At 32.8% G+C, this 25,328-nt stretch overlaps 1 protein-coding gene across 1 annotated transcript in view; it reads right to left on the bottom strand.

Annotated features, from left to right (window-relative positions):
* The window catches only part of KIF18A (kinesin family member 18A), an 85,161-nt gene that overhangs the window by 31,741 nt on the left and 28,092 nt on the right, over positions 1-25,328 (bottom strand). The window contains exons 7-13 of the mRNA XM_026018614.2: positions 24,979-25,155; positions 23,533-23,607; positions 23,208-23,320; positions 19,904-20,066; positions 14,784-14,948; positions 9,773-9,894; positions 5,029-5,270 (exon numbers count right to left, since the gene is read on the bottom strand). Of these exons, the coding sequence (XP_025874399.1) occupies positions 5,029-5,270; positions 9,773-9,894; positions 14,784-14,948; positions 19,904-20,066; positions 23,208-23,320; positions 23,533-23,607; positions 24,979-25,155 (1,057 nt within the window). The remainder of the gene's footprint in view (positions 1-5,028; positions 5,271-9,772; positions 9,895-14,783; positions 14,949-19,903; positions 20,067-23,207; positions 23,321-23,532; positions 23,608-24,978; positions 25,156-25,328) is intronic.

The raw sequence follows: 25,328 nt of genomic DNA, 5'->3' as shown, positions 1-25,328 counted from the left end.
AAACTTCCAGAGAGACAAAAAACAAAAAAAAAACAACCCTCCCCCCCCCCCCCCAAAAAAGAAAAGAAAACCAGGAGAGAGTTAAAAAAAAGTCAGAGATAAGATAAAGAATCATGCAATATAATTGGAGTTCCAGAAGTAGAGGAGAAAGCAGAAGTAGCAGAAGCAATATTTAAAGCTATAACGGTTAAGAACTTCACAAAACTAATGAAACATAAACCAAACACAAATTCCGAAAGTTCTATGAACTACTAAGTAAGACAGTAAAATATAACACTATAGCACAATATAGCAAAACTACTAAAACTCAAAGACAAAGAGAAAATATTTTGGGAAGTTAGAGGTCCAATTACATTCAAGGGAGCACTTAGGATGACAGCTGACTTCAACAACAATAAGAAAAACACAGAAGCTAATGAATTAGGATATTCAAAGAGCTAAAAAACAAACAAACAAAACAAAACTGGAATTCTATACCCAGCAAAATAGTCTTCAAGGAAGAAAGTAAAATAAATACAGCTTCAGATATATAAAAACTAAGGAAATACACCATCAGCATATCTACTGTAAGGAAATGCAAAAGATTCTTTAGATTAAAAAAAAATATCTTGGATGAAGATGCAGAGATGCCAAAAAAATGTAGAAAAATAAAATACATCATCACAATGGTATGTCAGGAGAGAGGTTAACCCAGGTTAAGAATTTTAAGCTTCTAGCAATGTCTGAGGGCAGAAGTAACATAGGTACTTTGATAAAACAAAGATACATAATATTGTCCTAAGGGTAACTACTAAAGTAACAACAGTGTATAGCCTTCTGAGCTCAGAGGTGAAGAAATTGGAATATTAAATATCACTCCATCACTTCAAAGCAAAGTTAAAAAAAATTGAAATAAGCAGGACAATTAGAAAGCAAAACACAACATAGTAGATTCAAAACCAAGTATCAACACATTCATCAAGCACAAAAAGAATGAATAGGTTAAACGATAAAGACTTGTAAGCAGAACAAAAAAATAAAACCTAATTATGTGCTGTTTACGAGTCACATTTGAAATATATATGATTTCAGATTTCAAGTGAAAGAATCAGAAAAAAAGATAAACCCTGAAAACACAAGCCAAAGAAAAGCAGTGTAGCTATATCAACACTAAAGTAAATTTAAGGTTAAGAAAAATTACTAGATGAAGTACATTTTATAAGAAAAAAGTGTAAGAATTCTGAAATATACAGATGTAATAATATAATCTCAACGTATGAAAACCCAAAATTGACCGAACTACAAGGAGAAATATCCCCTAAAAGATGTCCATGCCCTAGCCCCTGGAACCTGTGAATGTGTTAACATTACACGGCAAAAAGGATTTTGCAGATGTAACTGAGGTTATGGAATTTAAAAGAGGAAGATTATCTCCTACATCATCCAGTGGGCCCAATCTAATCATATGAACCCTTAGAAGCAGAGACTTTTCTCTAATTTTAGGCAGGAGAGATGAGGCAGAGGGAAGATGAGAGAGATGTGAAGCAGGAGAATGAACTGTCCCGCCTTGCTGGCTAGGAGATGAAATGATGAAGAGGGCAACATGCCAGGTAATATGGGAGACCTCTAAAAACTGAGAACGACCCCTGGCCAACAACCAACAAGAAAACAGGGACCTCAGCCCTCCAGCTGCATAGGACTGAATTCTGCTAACAACCAGAACGAACCTACAAGCATATTATCCTCCCAGAACCTCTGGATAAGAGATGCAGCTGGCTGACACCCAGATTTGGTCTTGGGAAACTCTAAGTGGAGTAACCAGTTGAGGCTGCTGTAATTCGGACCTAAGAACTCTTAGGTAATAAATCAGTGTTATTTTGTTTTGTTTGTGTTAGTGTGGTGATAGAAAACTGATACAAAACAGAAAAACCCAATGTAATAGATGAAATTCTTAATAGGCCTCCACAGTATGTGATAGAACATTAAAAAAAAAAAAAAACAAAACTCTGTAAGAATAAGATTTGAGGGACATTTGGTTTGGCTCAGTGGTTGAGCATCTGCCTTCAACTCAGGCTGTGACCCCGGGATCCTGGGATCGAGTCCCATGTCGGGCTCCCTGCATGGAGCCTGCTTCTCCCTTCACCTGTGTCTCTGCCTCTCTCTGTCTCTCTCATGAATAAATAAATAAAATCTTAAAAAAAAAAAGGAATAAGATTTGAACACAACCAATTTAGTCTAACTTATATAGAATGTTGCAATAAATGACTACAAACTATACATTTTTTTTTTTAAAAGATTTATTTATTCATGAGAGACACAGAAAGAGAGAGGGGTAGAGACACAGGTGAAGTAGGCTCTTTGAGGGGAGCCCAACGTGGGACTCAACCCCGGATCCTGGGATCACAAAATATACATTCTTTATAAACATACTTGAAACATTTACACCAGCCCACTATATGCTGGGAATAAATAAAGTCTCACAATCTTTAAAATCATATGGAGTATTTTCTCAGAATTCAAGTAAGCTATAAGTAAACAAAAAATAGAATGGAATTGGCCACAGATTTTTGATATTAAGAATAAAAACTAAAAAAATCAAAACTATCATTTTTATGAAATATTTTTACTGGATGACTACATGACACTTAAAAGTGTGATTCTTATTTTAATTGTTTCTCCAAACCTGAATACAAATGGAAAACCGCTCAATCTGAAAGTGCAATTTTATATAAAAACTGATTTAAAAAATATGCTCAATGGGTCAAAGAAGAAATTACCACAGAAATCAGAAAATATTTTGAACTAAATAGTAATCTAAAATGCTATGTACCAAAACTTGTGATATGAAGTTAAAGCCTGTTGAGGGAAACCTATGGACATCAATGCATAAATTAGAAAAATTAGGTGAAATTTAATAAATAAACATTCATCTTTGTCAGTTAAATGAAAACAGCAGCATAAACCTAGTAAAAGTAGATGGGAAGAAATAATAAAAGCAAAGATTAGAACAAATAAAATTAAATAAAAAGCAAAATCCACATATGAAACAGGAAACAAACATCCAAAAGGAAAAAGCAACAAAGCAAGTATTTGACTGACAGTTCTGACAAGGGATCATACTAAAAGAAATAAAATCAAACACACAAATCTATAGAGAGTCATCTCATCTTCCTTTTAAAATCTACTGATACAGAATCAGTAATAGAAGAAAGCAACAGCTTCCAAATTAGAAACTGGGTAATTTTTGGAAGTTGGAAATCACATGGATCAATGGAAAAGCTAGAAGAGACAAACAAGGACCCTAGTTATTATATAGAGAAATGCTTTTCTCAAATCCGTAAACTCAGAAAAAATATATGGGAATAGACTATGAGATAATTACCAATGACAATCAGTTTAATTGATCAATTGATTGTGATGTTGTATGGTCAATTAGAACTCTCTAAACAAAACGGAAACCTCCTAGTATCAGTAGTGGAAACAAAAAAAGAAAAGTAGAGTAAGCCTTGGGAAGATCCAGACTTCTAGACAGAAAAGTTTGGAGAAGAAGAAGTATAGCGGGAGGCAGTTTTAATCAGAAGCAAAACTATGTAAAGCACAACACACAAACTCCCAGTCAAATGTGTAAAGAGGATACATCAGAGAAGATGAAACAATGTCACTAAGTAATATGAGAGTTGCAAAGGTAAAAAGAATATACACTAGTTCAGTGTTACTATTATTTTGGGTTAAGGTAAAGATGAGAGAGATATCAAACAAATTTGGCATCAAGAAAATTTTGGAGTTTGACAGATTAATTTTTTAAAAATATTTTGTCCTATATTCCAACAAACCGGTCTCTAGGAATTTGGTACACGTGCACAAATGTGAATGAATATACAGCTTGATGGGAGGAGCACTGGGTGTTATGCTATGTGTTAGCAAATTGAATTTAAATAAAATATTTAAAACAAAATAAAAAACAAAAAAAAATGTGAATATACAGTCATGCTTTTGGATGCCATGTTCACCAATAGAATAATGGTTTAATAAATTATGGTACAGGGGATCCCTGGGTGGCTCAGTGGTTTAGCACCACCTTTAGCCCAGGGTGTGGTCCTGGAGTCCTGGGATTGAGTCCCACACTGGGCTCCCAGCATGGAGCCTGCTTCTCCCTCTGCCTATGTTTCTGCCTCTCTCTCTTTCTCTCTCATGAATAAATGAATAAAAATCTTTAAAAAAAAAGAAAGTATGGTACATCTGTTCTCTGGATTCTCACAAACGTTAAGAAAAAATAAGGTAAATTCTTCATGTATGTACCCTAAAAATAAACTCAATAAATAACAGATTAAAAAAAGTAATACATCAATATGTGTGTGTGTGTGTGTATATATATATTATATATATATAATGTACTAGCATTCACATGAAGCCTAATAAAAAGCTAGAGTCAGATTATGTAACACAAATATTAACACACACACACTGCAAAGATAACCAAACTGCTAACTGTATTTCTGAGACAGGACACAAGATTGCGTTCCGGGGAAAGTTGAAAAGGGCATTCTACTTTTACATGTAATTGTCCACTGTCTGAGTTTATTTTAACCAACATCACATGTTAGTTTTGCAATTAAAATGTGTCCTGCACCGTCATGATAGGAGAGATAACAAGTGTTATGGCAACAAAATATAGTTTATTCTATAATGTCAGTGGACTTTAAAAACATTTTATTATTATGTATTATAAAGCATATAGTATTCTTAACTATAATCTTCAATCTTTGAGGTTAAATTTTAAAAAGATGGAAGTAAAATTATTCCATTAAAATACGTAAAATAACTTAAAGGTTTTATTGCTAAAGTTATTTTGAACATCAAGCATACTTGCTCTTAAACTTTTGTAAGATACTGATTAATGGAATTACTCTGAAGCTAATTTTCCCATTAATTCTCACAAAATAGCCAAGCCTATTAAAAAATTAACTGTTCTGCAGACTGATACATAAAGGAGGCTCCTCTTCAGAAATAACCTTACAATTTACTCAATACAAGAAAAGCTGTACTTACAACAAGGAGCAGACTGAACTGGTGATCCAAGTTGTGGAAAAGTCATAAGAACAGAGACCCCTGGTAGGTCATTTTGCTTTATAGTATGTTCGGTAGTTTGGTCAGCCCAAACCACCACTTTTTTCCTCTCTACCAAATGTTCAATTTCTTTGAAGTCCGACTCAAAAGCAGCATTTGTAAGGGCAGCTTCTTTTAATGCACAATACTGTTTTCTTAAGACTGGAAGTAAAGCATTCAATACTCTATAGAAAGAAGATGACAAGAGATATAACTACTAAATATGTTATTATAGTTCTACATAACATTCAAAGTACTAGTAGATCAGTAGAATGTACCTTGTACATATTTTCCTTTAGAATGCCTCAACGTATTCTCAGTACATTAAGCATAGAGTGAAAAGACTCCTGTATGGGAATTATAAGCACCAGCTCATATTCTCAGCTAGTCTTCACTGGTTTCCATATGACCTTGGACAATATACAGCTGAGGTTTCTCCTCTATAATTTGGGGTAAAACTAAACAGTCATTACTTACATGAGGAGACTATTGTGAGAACTAAATGAGTTAAATACATAAAAAAGGTTTTTGCAAAGCATAATGTGATTTATAAAACAAAGATACTGTTATTACTGATACAAAGTACCATGGAATTAAAAATGAAAATATACACTCTTCAGTGAGATTCATTTTAGGTATGTAACACTTCAAGGCATCATACTCACCCTTCCTTCAAGTTAGGTCTTCATGAGCTAAGCACTGGCTTTTAAAGCCATTCAAAGGAGTTGCAGGTGGAAAAGGTGTGGACAAGGATAGTGGGTAAAGGGAATCTATGGGACACAGATTTCTTGGTTGTGATTCAGAATCTTCTCCATCAGTTAGAACAGCACTGAATATATTTTTTTATGTATTAGACCTCCGTGTAAATGTCCACTGAAGAAATTCCCACAGCTAAATAGGTATAGATTTATACAATCAGTGTTTCTTAACTTTTATACCAAGGAAGATGTCAAATAATTTGAAGGACCTTGAAATCCTTCAGTCTTGGTTGTTTCAGTTAACTCATAACATCCAGGAGAATAGATCATTTCAAGTATGGGTAGGGCAGTGGGAAAAGCACAGGCATTAATTTTCTTAAGCAAGGAAAGAAAGAAGCAAGGAAATAACTGCTTTATTACCTGAGAGTCTTAAATATTTAGTTATACAAATAAATAGTCTGTGACATTTTTTTTTTTTGCTGAGGGTGGGGAATACTCCACTGAAGCCAAAGAGGCAACAACTATAGGGAAAAGTCATTAAACATGACGTCAATTAAAAAAAGATTATTTATTGCACCTATACTAATCAGGTGCTATGCAGAGAAGAGATGACAAAAATGTTTTAACAAAGAACCTTTCTGTCTTTCTAGAAGTTTAGATCTTCTCAAGGCTTGCTCTACTTTTCTTCATACTTCATAGGTATGAACTGATGTCTCACTGTTTTGATTTGCATTACCCTGATTAGTGATGTTGAGTACTTTGTCATATACCTGTTGGCCATCTGTATGTCTTCTTTGGAAAAATGACTATTTATATCTTCTGTCCATTTCTAATCAGACTGTTTCTTTTTTGTTTTTTTTTTGCTATTGAGTTGTATGTTCTTTATATATTTTGGATATTAACCCCTTATTAGAGAGGATTTGCAAATATTTGGAGTCATTCAGAAGGATGCTTTTTTTACATTTTTTACAGTTTCCTTCACTGTGCAGAAGCTTTTTAGTTTGATGTAATTTCACTTATGTTTGCTTTTGTTTCCTTTGCTTTTGGTGTTAAATACAAAATGTTACCTCCATGTCTGATGTCAAAGAGCTTAACTTCAAGAAGTTCTATGGTTTCAGGTCTTATGTTCAAAGTCTTTAATCCATTTTGAGTCAATTTTTATGTATGGTGTAAGATAGTGGTCCAATTTCATTCTTTTGCATGTCCATTTTCCCAACATCATTTATAAAAGAGACTGCCCTTTCCCCATTGTATATTCTTGGCTCCTCTGTCATAAATTAATTGACTCTCTCGCTCTCTCTCTCTTTGTGTGTGTGTGTGTGTGTGTGTGTGTATACACATACATACATGGGTTTATTTCTGGGCTTTCTACTCTGTTCTATTAATCTATGTGCTTAAAAAAATTTTTTTTTTAAGTAACAGTGCAGTTTCTTTTTTTAAAAACACCTTTTTATTTAGCAGTTAGTCAACATACGGAGTACTATGTGCTTGTTATTAAGCCAATACCATACTCTTTTGATTGCTATTGCTTTGTAATACAGTTCAAAGGAAATAATCAGACAGGAATTGTGATACCTCCAATTTTGTTCTTTCTGAAAATTGCTTTGGCTATTTGGTGTATAGTGCTACACAAATTTTAGAATTTTTGTTCTATTTCTGTGAAAATTGCCACTGGAATTTTGATAGATACTGTATTAAATCCATAGACTGAATTGTAGGATACAGACATTTGAACATTAATTCTTCCAATCCATGAACACAGAATATCTTTCCATTTATTTGTGTCTTCTTCAATTACTCTCATCAATGTCTTATAGTTTTCAGTACACAGGTCTTTCACCTCCTTGGCTTAATTTATTCCTAGGTATTTTATTATTTTGATGCAATTGTCAATGGGATTGTTTTCTTAATTTCCCTGATAGTTCATAACTAGTATATAGAAAAGCAACATATTTCTGTATGTTGACTTTTGTATCCTATAATTTTACTGAATTTGCTGATCAATTCTAGTAGTTTTGGTGGTCTTTAGGGTTTTCTTTATATACATAGTGTCATATCTGCAAATAGTAACAGTTCTAGTTCTTGTTTCCAATCTCTGCCTTTTCTTTCTTTTTCATGTCTAATTGCTCTGGCTAGGACTTTGTTTTGTTTTTTAGATTCTACATAGAAGTGAAATCCATATTTCATGTATTTGGTGATACATTTTACATCTTTGTCTAATGTATCCAGTAATTATTGGAGAGTTACATTTACAACGTTTTCTTTTAAATTTCCTATTAGCTCTACAAGTAATTGATCTCTTACCTTTATTATATAGTAACTTTTACCAGTGAGATCTATCCCTTCATGTTTTCTTATTACTAATTAATATTCTTTCTTTTCAGCTTAAGGAAGTTTATTCAGTATTTCTTGTAAGACCAGTTTTATGGTAATGAGTTCCTTTAGCTTTTGCTTGCCTGGAAAATTCTTTATCTCTCACCCTCAATTCTGAATAAGTTTGCTGGGCAGGAATTTCTTGGTTAGAAATTTTTTTCTTTCAGCATTTATATTAGTTTTTTATATATATTATATTAGTTTTTTGCCTCTGCGATGCAAAGTCAGGCTAAAACAGTTCATCACCTTCATAATTTTTAATGTAATTTAATTATTTCAAAATCTTTTAAGGAAAGTATTATAATTTATATTAACATTTAAGAAAACTAAGGCTTAGTGAGGTTAAATAATTTATGCAAGGTCATACTGCTAATATAAAATAGAATTCAAGACCAACTGCAAAATTCACACTTTTTCTATTATGCTATATTGTTTCTGTTTATACAGTTCGGGTTCAGCAATTTGCTAAATCAGTAAGAGTTAGAATCTTTTTGCCCATTTGAAACTAAAACTTACCTTAAATGTATTAATTTATTTGTCTGATACAGTAAATACAGTATGGGTGAAGTAAATTGGTTTCTTTAATACTTTAACTCTTGCAGGTGGTTTGAATGTTAGTAAATGAATATTCATTAATATACAAAGTATAAGATTAGGTTGAGCTCTATCCACAGAAGATTATCTCCCTAAAAGGTTTTCCTTTCCTTTGTCGTCTTTTTATTTTTTTTATTTATTTATTTTTTTTTAATTTTTTTATTTATTTATGATAGTCACAGAGAGAGAGAGAGAGAGAGGCAGAGATACAGGCAGAGGGAGAAGCAGGCTCCATGCACCGGGAGCCTGACGTGGGATTCGATCCCGGGTCTCCAGGATCGTGCCCTGGGCCAAAGGCAGGCGCCAAACCGCTGCGCCACCCAGGGATCCCTACTTTGTCGTCTTTTTAAAATAACTATCCTAATATGATTTCCTTTACATCAAAAGTATGGAAAATTAATTACTAGTTATTTGAGAATACTAGAACTGCAGAATTTTAGACTAGCAGAGAGCCCATAGAGAAATAAATTTTTCATTTTTACAGAGCATGAAAGTGACACCTAAAGAGTTGACTGACATATCCAAGGTAACAAAAATAAGGACTGTTATACATTTTTTACTATTATGTTTCAAAAGATGCTACTACTGAGCTAGTAGAACATGAAAGAGCTACAGCATCACATAAAAATTGGGACAGTTGATGTTAAAAATATAAATTTTTAGGAACCTCATTCTAATGACAAAAAATCATTCTGGAATTATGACTACTTTAAAAACTGCCTACTTAAAAAATTCGGTTGGTATTAATAGTTATTGCTTCTCATAATACATTTTTATAGAAAAGTGCTTTCAAAACTATAAAGTGCTAAAAATATTAGTTGGAGGAGAAGAATCACATATTTCATATTTTCTTAATGGTTTCTAACTTTGCATACTTTCTGATGTTGGCAATCACTTAAAAATAAATGTATCCTATACCAAATAAAACTCAATTTTCTGGAAGTGGAAAACAACTTCTATGTTTCAGTTTCCTGAGGTCTATAGCGTTAAAATTTATAGAATAGATAAATCCATGTACTTACGCCTCAGTTTGCCTGTGTTGCTGTTCTTGAAGACAAGCTAGATCCATCATATGTTTAATTTGTGCTTTCAAATCTTTGTTCTGGAGGTGCAAATGGTGACAATGAAGATCTTTATTGAGCTCCTGGGGAAAACAACACAAACTACAGATTGCTTTAAGAATGTTAAAATTAAATAAAATCAATAAAACTTCTTTTATATTGGTGTTAATAGTTTTAATTTTTTATATATAAAATGATAATGTCCAGAAATGATTTGAAAAATAAACATCCTGGTATAGGTGGCCTAAAACTTATAAGCAAGATAAGTTTTAGGTTTCTCAGAAACTAAATGTTAGGAACTCAGAACAAATTTTATTATGATGACAGTTTCTTGTTTCTTGGTCTATCCAACTTCTTGATAATGCTGTGAAAATACAGGAATATGACCTGTTTTTGCTTAAATGTGATTTCTTCAGGGCTTTCCCTAAGCATTATATTTAAAGATGGACATCTACACCTCAAAGAGTCTCTGCCACAGCGTCATTGATCAGTAACAATTTCATTTATCTATTATATATTCATTTCTCTATTATATATTTCATTTATATATTCTCTGTACTTAGAATGTAAGATTCACAACCAGGCCACGGGGTGTGTCAAACTGTTTCAGTGTTACAGTATTCAGTGTAGTCAGTGTCTGGAGTTGCATGTAATAAAAATTTCTTGCCTTCACCAAATCTGGTATAAGCTTTATCCCAGAGCAAAAAGTCTTTTGTAGGTTCCTATTTTCCTAAACCTCATGTGGTCAGCTGTCAAGTGTTCTCTAATCTACTTCCTAAAATTACTTCTTTCCTTAAACCTACTAAACCTTAAGTAGGAAAATGTCAGCTAAGTGGTTACTAAAGTGTGAAGAACGGGATAACCTAATAGCATTTTCAGAATCCTTAACTGGGAAAATCTTAGTCAATATTATGAAAAGAAATGAAATCTTTTGGACATTTGAGGGACTGAGACAGTAATCCCATAAGCAGGAGAGCTATACCAGGAAACTTCCTCCTGGGGACAAATTAATTTTAGCTTTTCAATACTCCTTCCCAATCTGCAGTTAATTGATCAATGATTCTCTAAAAGTTTAAAGTTTTTTCCCAATACTTCCTATGCCAGTGGTAGTCACTATGACTGAGAAACAATGTCATTTGATATTATCTGAGATATAGTAAAGTTGGGGGTTGTTTCTTCAACATGATTTATGATTATATTTCAGGAAACATAGCATGTATTTTTAGAGAAAGTCCTCTTTAGGGGGTCAGGATGGTATAGTTATAGAGCACTGGCCTGAGATAGCTCAGTCAGGACAAAAATGCTACCTCAAGCCAAAAATATAGTCTTTATGGAGATCAGTTTACTTGACTAAAATTTAGAGCTTCACTAGATGGTCTCTATAGTCTCTTCCAGTTAAAAAATTCAATGATCATAATGGTCTGAATGTATTTCCCAAATATTCCATCTTTTCTCTTAAAAAAAAAAAATCCCTTCTTTAAATATTCCCCTGATAGTTTTCTTCTTTTATCTTCTTAAATTACTTGGCTCTTAAAAAGATAAGCCTTGATCGTATAACTATATTAGTCAATAATAGGCCTTGGCTAGCTGGTCATCGTTAAAAAGCCAAGTTTATAATTTGAGTCTTTTCTTGTCTTGATACACTAATGATGGAATCTGATTGGAAGAACATGGTCTATTCTGAGAACTACAAGTAGGTTAGTAATAGCTAAAATGAAAAATATAATGAGAGGTTATATATAAAACTTGAGAGGTATTCAGGTCTGGGAAATCATAACAGAGTTTGTATTAGGGAGAAAGTACTGAAGAGTGATATGATCAGAGTTACCTTTTAGAAAGCTCATTTTCATTGCAGTGGAATTTGAATGGAAGCAAAAAGACCAAAGGTAGCAGTCCAATAACGGGGGCTAGGAGTCTGGATTGTGGTAGTGGGAGACAGAAAGAAGTGAATAGATTTAAGAGGTTAAGGAGTAGATAATGCAGAAAAGGTTAGAAAAAAGACACCAATTTGAAAGTCACAGTACTGGGTCTATGTCCAGAGTTATATGACTGCAGATAAGTCCTTTTGCAAAGTTATGTCTATCTGCTTATTTCAGCTGTGAAAATACTCATGAAAAAAGAACTGAAAGTGAAATTAGGGTGGTAGGAATGGAAGCAATTTTAATTTTATTGTTTTTTTCAAATTATTTGTGATAAAGTTCAATAAAAAAATAAGAACTTAAAAATAAATTTTAATTTCACAGGTTGTGAAAATGTTTTGCTTAAGACAGTTATAGAAGATTGATTGCTAGAAAAAATAAATTTGACCATATTGAAAAAAATGTCAGTTTATTGAAAATAATAACCCAAGCAATATTTACTTTATAAATGCTACTAAGCAGATTTGCAAAGAGGCAAAAACAAATTAGCAATTACAGTAATAATACTAAAAAGAATACTGTGACACTTTTAAACTTTTTAAACCATAAAACATATGGTAAATATGGGAAAGCAAAGGCAAAGCCGTAAATTTCTAAATTTTTTTTTTTTTTTTTTTGCCTCTTTAATGTTAAAACAGTTAAGTACTTCTCTAATTGGGGGTTGGGTTATAAATTAGAATTCTGATTATGCAAATATATTGAGTTATAAGTATAATCTAAATTAAGTAAAGCTAGTAAGATAAAAATACTTTAGTAATAACATTTTTAAATAGAAATACATGTATTAAAATTTTAAGATAAATGTACTAAGGCCACTTGAACTGTATACCTAAAAACGTTAAGCTTTGCTATATTTTACCAAAAATATTCCTAATGTTATATAAATGGAAAAATGACTTAAAAAAAAGAAAGCAAAATTATATGAATGTGACCCCCAACCTTTCACCTGGGAGAAGATTTGTATACTTTTTGATCAGATTCTCAAAGGCATCTATGACCCAAAAAGGTCAGAATCACGGTTCTGGAGGAAAAATAGAAAATGTATCTTGTAATGCAGCTAACCCTGCTGTGTTCCTTTTTTATACATGTTTCTTTGCCTATTGACATCCATGTTACAGATGCCTAAAATATTACTAAACCATTATTTGTCAACCATCTATTATGTGTTATGTGGTGCTAGACCTTTGCATATAGCATCGCATTTAAATATATTTTGAAAATAAGAAATTAAGACAACAAAGTTAACTTGTCCAAAGTTATACAATTAAGAGTTAGCACTCAATACAAATATCAAATGACCAACCACTCTAATTCTAAAGTCTATCCTTTTCCCAATATTTACATTCTCTTTGTGGGGAATATTCTAAAGCGCTTTATCAATTAAATTATCTTATAAAATATTATTAAATTACGCTTTGTACTCATTTAATACCTGATCTACTGACTGAGATGCTTTCAGAAAGATATTTTGAAGACTTCTGGAATTACTAAGGTGTAGATTAAGTTGTTGGCTGACCCCCAGTAAATCTCCACACTAAAGAATTATTCAGTCTCCATTCACCTTTGGTTTTCTTCTTAGGAAACAGGATATCTGCTGCTTGTTGCTCATTGCTCCTTTCCTACCTTGACTGTCACCAGTGACTGCTCCTGCTAGTCTTCTACACAAAAAAGGACAGCCATTTACAGCCACTGCTAGCCAACCAGAGAATTCACTTCCTTGGTCATGATGCACTGGGTAATATTTTTTCAATTACAACAAAAAAATTGTTATCTTTGAATATTTATCATTACAACCTGCATTCATTTGTTACTGAATATATTATACCTGTATTGACAATCAGTCTAGTGCTTTTTTTTAAGAAATTTGAAAGTTCCAGAGGACTAGATACCAATTAGCTAATACATAGTACTGAAATTCAGAAAAGCATCATCAAAGTAAAGTCTTCAGACACTTCTCTTTTAAAAAAAATAGTGTAGTGAAATTGTTCTTTTAAAAAGTAATAGGTGGTGTTTGGATCAAAATTAGTTACTTTGTAGCAGGTGTCTATTTGTTGTGCTTATTTCATATTCATTTCCCCTTTCTTTCTTATTAAGAGAAACCTAATTTTGTTCAGGGTGATAATGTGTCCAGCAAAAACATTCACCTTTCCATATTCCCTTATAGCTAGGGACAGCCATGTGACAATTCTAGCCAATAAGACATGTCTGCTAGGAATTTCTGGAAAAGCTTTTACTCTCCCAAGACAGATACACCTCCCCTACTTTCTTTCTCTCTCCTTCTTCTGGCCTAAGTGTGAACTTGAGACTGAAGATGGAATAATGATATGGCAACTATGAAATGACAAGTATAATGATGACACTGATGACATTCTGGAGGGACTATATTAGGAATAAACTGCATAATCTCAAGACTTATTGTTAAGGGAAGAAAATAGCAAAATATAGCCCTGACTGCTGAAAGCAGTAAAGTTAGATTTCTGTAACCATATGGATGAACACAATTCTTATCTGATTCAGCCATTAACCATCATTACCCATCACTATTCTTTATCATCTTTTGTCATTCCAGGTGGAACGTCTTCAACTTAGTACCGATATGCACACACACACATAGCTTTCTTTTTTTGTTTTTGTTTTTTTGCAGGAAACATACAGCTTTCAAATCAGCTTTCATTAGCTATGATACAAGTAAGGGTGACCACGTTTAAAACTATTTTTTTCCACAAAACCTCAAGTATAAAAACAAACTGAAATTACCTACATGATAATATCTTCAAGCACAGTTTTATTACTTAAGAGCTATCTTATAAAAGGATGCAATCACTTAAGAATAACTTTGCTTAAAAGAACTTTTCTCTTCTGAAAGTACAGAAAAGGCAAATTTAGTGGGTAATTAGCGAGGCAGAAGGTAAAATGAGTGAAGGCAAATGGTAAAATGAGTCAATTAAATCACAGAGAGAAGCAACAATAATTGTCATCCAAAGAGAGATATTTACTCAATGACAAAGACAATGGGTTTAAAGGGCTGAATACATAAAACAAAACATTTATACCTTTGGAATGTGACCATTTTGACCTAGGAGTTCCATTTCAGTTTTTACACGATGAAGCCAGTTAGTATTCTCATCAAATTGCTTCAATTCCTCCTCCTTTTTCTTTTCTAGGTAGAAGCGACGAGTTTTCAACATTGCAAGTCTATGATCTCGTTTGCAAGTGGCCTGAAAAATAATGTATTTAATAGTCAGATTAATTTTTATAATATTTGATGTATGTGATGTTACTAACGTAGTAAATTTTCTGATAAAGGTGCCACTGTAGTCTATTAAGTTAGGCTATACTTTTGTACTTAAAGCTTTTTCCCCTTTGAAATGTTCACAATACTCCTGCTTGCAGGAAAATAGGAAATTGAGCTGTGAGTCATTTTTATAAAATTACATGTTGAGAGTTTATGGCTTTAAGAATTACAACAGCTAAATTGAAGACTGTAGCTTTGTGTGTGTCTCTGTGTGTGTGTGTGTGTGTATGCATGCATTCCTTTAAACGCTGCATTTAAAAAGTTCATACGAGGTCTGATAATTCCCAGGATTTCTTTACTCAAAATCAAAGCAGATGCATGTCCTGATCTTTCCTTTCCTCCAACTTGAAAATTGTGAAGAAATAACTCTGCTCTGATTTTTACAATATCTTTATAGATACAGGCTGGTGCAAGGAATAGAAAATAGCGCTTATATCAGAGAGCTCATAAATATCTGATCTTATCTGATGGTTGGTTCAGGATCCATAGTGGGTAGTCTGAATATTTTTGGTGTTTTATGTAGGCATGAATCTGGCCTTTTGGTTCCTTACCGCAAGTGTCTTGCATACCATCATGGGAGCTGTGAGCTAGAACAGCTTGATCTCTCTGGGCTATTTGCAAACAGATACTGAACTAAAAAATCATCAGACATGATGGCTGGACTTGGAATAATAGATCCCCATAGATTAGACCAAGCACCTGTGGTTGGTTTTGGGAGTAGGGAACTATATGAGAGAAAAAAAAAAGAGCAGGGACTACAATGAACTTGGTCAAAGACCTTATTCTCTTTAAAAAATAAGTTCTTCTTCCTTACTATATTTTATAAAACATGTGTCAGAATTTTTGGGAAAAGCCAGGCATTAAAGAAACTTGCAAAAATATGAAACAATGTTATTCTTCTCATTACCTCTTTGTTTGCTTTAGAAAACATAATCACTTAATCATTATTTTTTATTAAAGTGTTACTTATGTTATCATGCAATGAGCTAATGGCTTTAAAATTAATACATAAATATATCTTTAAAAGTCTCAATTTGAATTTTTAATATAGGAATACTGGTGGATGGAATTCATATGAACAAAAGCTCTTTTAGGTCCTAAATATATATATTTTTAAACGGTAAGGGGTCCTGACACCTGAAAAGTTTAGAGCTATTACTATAACAAAAGGTAGTATATGTAGCCTCTTGACTTTCTCTGCTATTCAGCAGGTATGAAAACTTAGGCAAGTTAATTTCAGTGGGACTTTAGTCACCCTTATCTGAAAATGAACATAAAAGTATTGTACCTGCCTGAAGGAAGACAGTTAAATCAAATTATCTTTACTTTGCTTTAACATTTATAAATGTTGTAGGAACTCTTAGAAACCAGGGCAGGAAATGCTCTGAGGCTTTCATGGCAGCCAATATTTAATACCGAAAACCTCTTAACTGAAAACCCCAAAAAGTATCTTTTTGGGTTTTTACTTCTAAATGTCCATCAATGGGTGCCTGGGTGTCTCAGTGAAGCGCCTAACTCTTGATTTTGGCTTAGGTTATGATCTCACAGTTGTGAGCTCTGCACTCAGGGTGGAGTCTCCTTGAGATTCTCTCTCTCCCTCTGCTCCCTCCTCCTCCACCCATGCACTCTCTCTCAAAATAAATAAATAATCTTAAAAAAAAAATAGATGTCTATCAAATGTATTCCTTATGATTACTCTATGGGGCATTTTCTATCAGGGTACTCCTACTGAATCATTGTTCTGAAATAAATAACAAGTAAGTGTCCGGGAATAAATGCTAAAAGATGCATTTTAAACCCTGACATTAAAGCAAATGTTTCCCATTAAGGTTTCAAAAGAGCTTTATGTACTTTATTAACAAAATTGCCAGAATACAACAAAACTTCTTGAGAACAGGCAAATAATTCTAAAATTTAGGTGTTAACTATGGCTTTGTGCAAAAGGACCACTAACATAGGAAACACATTATTTCACTAAAAATAATTTGTAGCTGATCTGTGATCTATGGTCATAAAATCACCCAAGCGCTTCACTTTAATTCTAACCTCAGAGTCTATACTCTAGAACCATTTATGGCTGAATCAATGTTATGAGATTGTTTTAGCACTTCTGATAATAAACGATTTTTGGAGAGGGTCCAAGACAGATATAAAATTCCTTGCCTTAGCAGGCAGTTTAGTAAAACTATAGTTTGACACTTTAGCACGTAAAAAAACCCCAAAACTGCCAACAACAAAAAACAACTCAGTCTCTATAGATGTCTTCCTATGTTTTCCAATAATTACAACTGATACACCTAAGAGGTTTTTTATCTCCATTGCTTACCTAGTCTCGTAGGAATAACTATAAGAAGTGGAATATATAGGTTGAAATGACCAAAAGTAAGAAATCCTAAAAAGGCAAGTGTGTTGAAAAAAGGGGTATTAAGCAGAAGAATACACATAAAAACAGAAAAAAAAATTAAAAACAAAAACAAACAAACAAAAAACCTAGCCAAACTCATTCTCCTCCTGTCTTAGTAAGTACTCACATTTTTGGTATGACAAATCTTATTGCAGTGGTTTTTTAAAATGGCATTTCAATAAGATAAAGCATAATAAATGCATATTCAGGAAATAAATGACTAATTTTGATGGTATAGTTTTAATAGCTACGGTAAACTGGCATCAGTGATATATTAATGAATACTTTATGATTAGTTTCTTAGCATATCATACTCTCCAATTTCATAAGCTGAGAAAAAACTGAAATGCTAGTTTTTAAAGAACTATTTAAAATTTGATGGCCTTCAGACATTTAAAAAAAAGTAAAATTTTTATATATAATTGTTACTTATGGGAAGGTAGGAAAAGGAGAAATACATTTGGTGTGGTGGTCTAAGAGGACCAGAAAGTTATTTATAAGAGACAGCTTTTTAATGAGTAATATGCAAAAGTATCTTATGTATTACCTATGCAACTAATTTCACAAAATAAATAAAAATGAAATTAAGCTTATCATCAATGAACACTCAACCTAGGGGGAATAATTATTAAAATGTTAATTTTTCTGCTTTTTGGTGATCTAGAGTTGCATACAACCAGGTGTACATTATTTTCTATCCTGCTTTGAACTCCTGCTTCTTGAACTTATATCTCACTGACATTTTATTATTCCTAGAAAATTCTAAGCCTGAAACTTTTCATATTATCCTTTCCCCTTTTGCACTATTATACCTCCTTCAGAATAACTACTACAAGAATACATGACTTTTCAGTCAATCCTTTATGCAACAACATCTTGTTCACATTTGCTATCTTTTTATCCTATATTTGATATGATTTCATCAGGTCTTCCCATTCCCAGAATTGGACGCTCTTCAGCTTATCCAATACACCAAAAAGGATAGAGGTAACATGCTCTGGAACTAGCTTGCCTGAGTTCAAATCATAGGTCTGACACCTATGAGTTCATAGGTGACCCTGAGCAAGATGGCTTCTCTGTGCTCTAGTTTCCTCATCTTCATTATGAGGATAATGATGTTACATCTCTCATAGGGTTTTCTGAGAATTGAGTAAATGCACATAAAGTATTTAAAACACTACTTAGCATTGTACCTGTAAAGCGAACTGAATTTCAGTGAGTAAGTCTTTAATTTCTGGACGTTTCATTTGTTTTCTTTTTGTGTATGGATGTTCTTTCGATCTTTAATTCCTCTATCATTAATTCTTTCTTTGATATCTTTATCTTTAGTCTTTTTATAGTTTTTATCACATTGCTCTAGTGTTTGAATCTTTGGAAATTCTGTTATTACTTGCTAAATTTGCTGACTTGATTATGGTGGAGTGTTTCACCCTGTGCTCTGTAATTTTGAATAGTGAGTTCTCATTAATGATTTTACCTGAGGGTCTTTATTACTAGACTGATTCTGTATTGATCTGCCCAGTTCTCCCAAAATTATCACTGTTCTGATACCATTTTTCCATGTTAATTTCTCACTTTAAGGATTTACTAAATAAAACACATGGATTACAAAAATTCAAACCTCAAATCATTGGTAAGAATATCTATAAAGACATCTTTATTAATAAAGAATAAGAAGATTAATATCTTCTTTTTTAATTTAAAAATTTTTTTAAACTCAAAACCCTGAGATCAAGAGTCCTATGTTTAACCAACTGAGCCACCTAGGTGCCCTATTAGTCTTTAAGTGAGACCCCAGGCATGGTTCCTCATCTGTCTGTGCTGATTGGGAATATTTCTTCATAGTGTACTACCAGCATGAAGGGTGAAGGCCTATGAAGTTTCCAGCTTTATGTGGGGCCTGCCATTTCTAACTCCCTGTCTCCCTCTGGTCCCTTACCTAAGGAGCAGTGTACATCAAAGGTAAGATATTGGGAGAGGTCAGTGTGTGTGGAGGTGGGGAGCACAGTGTACTATTGCATAAAATAATAAACTGAGTAAAAGATGGTCTGCCTTTTTAAACACCACACAATGGAAATTCTAACAATGTAAGTGATAAAATATTCTTTCCTGGAAAAAAGATCTGCAATTAGTCTAAGTGGTAAATTACTGCCTGCATCTGGGGTATACTGCTCCACCTTTGGTGCCCAACTCTGAGTGTGTTAACTTCATGTTAAGTGCATTCCGTCATCCCTCAAAGAAGCAACAGTTGCAAGGGGGATTTTGTATTTTTGGTTTCCTTTTTTTTCTGACACCTAGGAATTTAATTTTGTCTTGCACCCTCAACTATGCATTTAAAACAATGTTTGATACTTTTTCTCCAGGATTTCTAGGAGTTGTAGTGAATGGCTAATTAAATAACATTACCTATCATATTTATAGAATTAGAAGTCCCCATGTATTTACATTTCTAAAATTTAATTATATTTAAATACCTTTTCAACTTTGTCTTCAGAACACATCATTTCGATTTGCCTGTGGCACTGTTGTTGATAGAATGATTTAAGTTCATTTTCTTTTAGTAACATTTCCAACTTCAGATATTCTTGTCTAATTTCTTCTCGATTCTGGAACAAGCAGTTCAGAATTTCTTGAAATCTACGAAAAACAAAAAACACATTATAGAATTTCACTAATTTTGTGAAATAAATTTAAGAAATAAATGAACAAAAGAATATATATCACTGACAGAATTAGACTCGATGACAAACAGCAAACAGGTTAGAGTGGCTGTTTCCTACTAAATTACAAATATGTTTTAAAAGGATATTAACTTTATTTTTACTGTATTTTTTTCCTCCTCCAAGATCACACTACTAAAAAAAATATAGGTATTATAAAGCTTCTCTATATAAATCATAATTATGAAAGTCAAAATAAACTAGTATATTTTGTCTATTGCATGTAGAGTCATATACTCTATTTTGTCTATGTAATCCAGCTGCATAGCAAAAATAAAATATTTTGTTTGTAGGAAAAGGATGATAATTTGAACCTGTACTATCCCAATTAACAAGGCCCCAGAAGCAACACAGTACTGTGTGTTGTTTTGATGTTGGCTAACTGTGAAGAAACAAGCAGTGGGTGGCATAATCATATGGCGCCTCCATGGCCCCCTAGGGAAAGTGAGATAGCCAGTTTTTTGTTCTAGAATTTGTTACAGGGAAAACACACCATAAGGTAAGGTACCCCCTACAGCCTGGCTAAGAGTCAGCTGACATTGCCAGGACCCAAAACAACCAAGTTTGCAATGTGGTAAACCTAGAAAAGCCACTCTGGTGTCTTTCCCCCAAAGGGCAATGGAGTTTTGGAGAATTGAAGTTGGGGAATTTGACTCAATCTCCTCCAAATACATAAAGACCTCAAGCTCAAAAAAACATCCATGCAAGGCCTAAAAGGAACCTACAATTCCCCATCCTTTAGAGTCAGCAGAACATTGTTCACAGCAATATTCCAGTCTTATAAAAATATAGTTATGTTTTTAAAACACAGATCAGGTCTGAGCTATAGTAACAGTATAAACAGTCACAGGCAGAGCTCTCAAAGAAAAATTAACTGTGAAGCCTTTAAAATAAAACTGTAACAAAGTATATGCATTTAAAAATAAATGTTCTTCAGTCAGAATTTTAGATATATTTGTAAGGATCTGTGGTAAAAACACTGCCAATTTACGTCAGTAGTTCTTAATGAAACTCTATTGGGAATAACCATAAACCACAATACATCGACTTTACTGCAGTTTTGTCAAACTGATTAATATTTCATAGGAAGTATGTACGGACATTGCAATTTCATTGTATTATATTACAACACGCTAATGCCAGTAAATGAATTGATAAGTTATCTTTAGGTTATTCTCAAAGATAATGTCTTAGTTTGTTTTTTTTTAAACATTTTTATCCAAGGACATAGTTAAATATTTGTCAATTTTGTAATTTTGTGGTCCAGGCTTATTTTAGTTGGTGGGGTTTACTGATTAGGATGGAAGAAAAGGAAATAGTATCAGAGGTTTCTAGAGATTTCCTTAAAAAAAAAGGAAAAGAAAATATATTATTTTAAAACAGAAGAGTCCTAAGAGACTAGTAACTATTTTCTAGTAGTTATTAGTAATCTAAAACATTCAACTAACTAGTAATAAAAATCTTTGCCAATAATTTTAGGTGATACATGACAAATATTAAATTCTATACGTTTTTCTTGATATAGTCATAAGTGAAGTTTTGTAATTACTCTGTAAAAGAACTATACTTTCTTTTTATGATTTCTTCTTGAATATTACCTTTCCAGAGAGCTTTGAAATACAGCAAATATCATATATTCTTCCCTTCATCTGATTAAATCACATAAAAATGTTTATTTTAAAAAAGATACTTTGTAAATTCATGGCATTAAATAAGTTTTATGTAACTGATTTCAACTGTCAACTGAGTCAGAAAAAATTTTTTTTTAAATCAAGGATATTATATGTAAACTTCAATATACAAATTCAATTTTAAAAAAGGTGTGTCCGAAACTAGGTTGAAAGTCACCATTGACCAGTCTTCCTTATGCATAGCAAGATAACACTATAAACTCTAGCGTTCCAAAACAGTGTTAATAATCACTGGTTTTAGTTGTGGTTAGTTTCTTATACTAGTGGTAACAGAACAATGGCTCTGGAGAATGTCAATTAAGTTTAACTTCATTCAACTTCATTGAAGTTTGAGCAGATTCCTTTATCACAAGAACTCTCAGAGCCTTTAATAAACTAACGTACTTTGGAAATCACCTAGATTCCTTAAGAAGTAATTTCCAAATTTCTTTGATCCAGGAATTTCTTACTGCCTTCTTAGAACTACTCAAGATTCACAGCTTTTGAACTAGTATCCCATTGGGACAATTTTGAAATTAACTGCTTAGGGGAAAAGAGCTTGTGATTATTGTATTATTAACAGCTAGAAAAGCTAGTGGGCATCTGTCAAAATTCTGTATTAATTTATATCACTGAGAGATGTCCCCTCTAATAATTAACCAAAGTACATGAATTATTAGAATTATACATAGTCAAGAAAGGGTAGATAAAATTTACATGAACTAGACAAATAATGATGTTATGCCAGATGAGACTGCCTGAATGCTTGTTACCCAAAATTCCTATGTTGAAACCTAACACCCAAAGTGATAGTATTATCAGGTGAGGCTTTTGAGAGGTAGTCAGGTCACCAGGGCAGAGACATTGTGGATGGGATTAGTGACCTTATAAAAGAGGCGCTGGAGAGATCTACCTCCAGAGGTCATGTGAGGATTCAAGGGGTGAAATCTTTAGCTTGAAAGAATGTCCTCACCCAACGATGCCAGTCCCCTGATCTTTGGGACTTCTAGCCTCCAGAATTGGGAGAAATAATTCCGTTTGTTCGTTTAGCTTATAAGATACCTGTCTGGCATTTTGTTACAGCAGCCTGAATGGAATAAGACACTTGAGAAGAAAAATATGAAAACTCCTAAAAACTAATTTCATAAGTGATGTAATTAGCTTTACCTTCTCCATCTTATATCTAAATCCTGGTATAATCACAAGTATGTAATCATAATTAAAATGATCTGATTTCCAAAGTGCGTAAAATATAAAGGGCAGTCAGTGGCTTCCTGACTTCAGTTGAGAATACATATATAAAGACATACAATAAATGATGATAACATATCTGGCTAAATTTTTAAAACCATAAAATCCTCAAAATAAGATCTTAATGTCATTTTTACCTTTCAATTTCTTTTTCCTGAGGGTCTGAAATCATTATCTTTGCTTTGTTATTGCCATCAGTAAAAGCTTTCTGTTCTTCATAGGCTTTTAGTTTTTCTTTTAACATTAAGATCTAGTAAAGAGAAACACTAGTTAAAATAAAAAACAAATTATTTATCTCTATTAAACATGGCCACAGAAAGATTTTAGCTGTGAAAAATAAGTGAACGTGCCAGATTTTCAACTGTAATAGGAAAATACATCAAATTTTTTGGCAATTAGGTTTGCATATTCCCAAATGAGAAACTAAGGGAGATCAGCATAAAATGTAAAAAGTAGACATACCTCTTCCTTCTGCTCATTACAGATCTTTACATACTGAGTTATATGATTGTTGAGGTTAAGAACATTGCTCTTCAACTGTTAAAAGATAGAAATTATGATTGCATACATTATAAAATAATCATGTAACCATACATAAGAAAAATGGCATTATGCCCTCATTAGTTCTGTTCCAGGAATTCAGAATTTGTGACAATTACAATCATGATCAATTACACTCATGTTCAAAACCTGTGAAAGGAGGATATGCTGAGCACATTTATAAAATAAATGACATTATAAAGAAATAGTCTTACTCTCAGAGACAAGGTACTTCTAAGAACTTACAAAGCATTCTTCACATTATAATTAAAATTGCCCACTTTCTTTTTCCTTAGACTTCTAAGAAATTTAGAGATAATTTTAAGTTTCAACAATTTCTAAGTTCAACTAGTTTTTAATGAGTTCTTATTTCATTTTATCCTTTTTATAATTGTATGGGCTCCTTGGCAGCTATGGAATAGTGGAAAGAACATCAAACAGAAGTTCAAATGCTTGATTTTGAGGTCCTGTCCACTTCTCACTTAACTGATTTAGAATTGTACTTAAAATTCTGAGCACGGGATTCCTCAACTGTTAACAGAACCTTTGTCAATGGGATGCTGTAAGGATTACATGAAAAACATGTGTGAAAAGTTCTGCACACCCATAGAGCATATCCTTTCCTAATTAATTATATGAAGAACATATGAACACTTCTCTAAAAAGACTATAACCCGCTCATCTTCATGCAGAGGGGTAAGCAGCAGAAGTCATCATACCACTTAAACTCTAGGTTTCTTCCAACCCAGAGATCCTGTGATTTTAAAAGTATAACATGGTTGACTTAAATTTTTTTAAATGATCCCAAATTACTGGCAAAAATACTGACTTAACCAATCATTATTAGATTGTCAGAGCTATACAGATATTGGTTACATCAATATCATGAATTATTTTAAAAGGGCTATTTACTTTATAAACTGAGGTATATATATTTGTTTTACAGATGAAGTGACTGAAGCTTGGAGAGATTATCAAACATGTCTAAGGTTTTCAGGTAGAAAGAGTTGGTGCTAAGGTAAAACAAATAACATCATCCTTGGCTGTAACGAATGTGTTAAAGCCCTGACCAATTACTCTATTGTGCCATCAAAATACCATGTGCCAGGAGATAAAAAAGGTTAGGAAGAAAGGCACTAGAGCATCCTACCTCGCAAAATACTAATTAATAGTAACTATTATATATGTAATCAAGATGCTTAATGATTTAATTGTCCAAGTTAATGTTCGATTAACCAACCTGATAAAGATATTTCTAACACTGTTTGCTAATTCATTACTAAAAATAAAACTCTAACATATTTTTAGAGTTATAAAAATAGTATACAACCAATGGTCTTATAACAAAGGTAGACTAAACACACTTACAGAAGATTTAATGTCCTTTGCACGATTAGCATACTTAAGAGTGTTATATGTGTCATCGTAGAACATAGAGGAAGGACTAACAGCAGCTATCATTATAGTTTGACAGTTTCCTCCAAGAGAATCCTTTAACAAGCGAGTGAGCTTACTATTTCTGTAAGGAATATGCTGATTCTTTCTCTGAAAGAACAAAAAAAGAATTCTTATGTCATTTTCCACATTTAAATGCAAACCTGCTATCACTTCACTCTAAGAATTTAAGCACTGCCCAACTTTGCCCAGACTTATGGTATAATTGGTGATCGAAATGATAATGAATCTTACAATATCCTACTTAAAGATTATATTCCCCT

Source organism: Vulpes vulpes, chromosome 11 (genome assembly GCF_048418805.1).
Source record: "Vulpes vulpes isolate BD-2025 chromosome 11, VulVul3, whole genome shotgun sequence".
Lineage (NCBI taxonomy): Eukaryota > Metazoa > Chordata > Mammalia > Carnivora > Canidae > Vulpes > Vulpes vulpes.
This window is presented reverse-complemented; position numbering and strand designations above follow the sequence as displayed.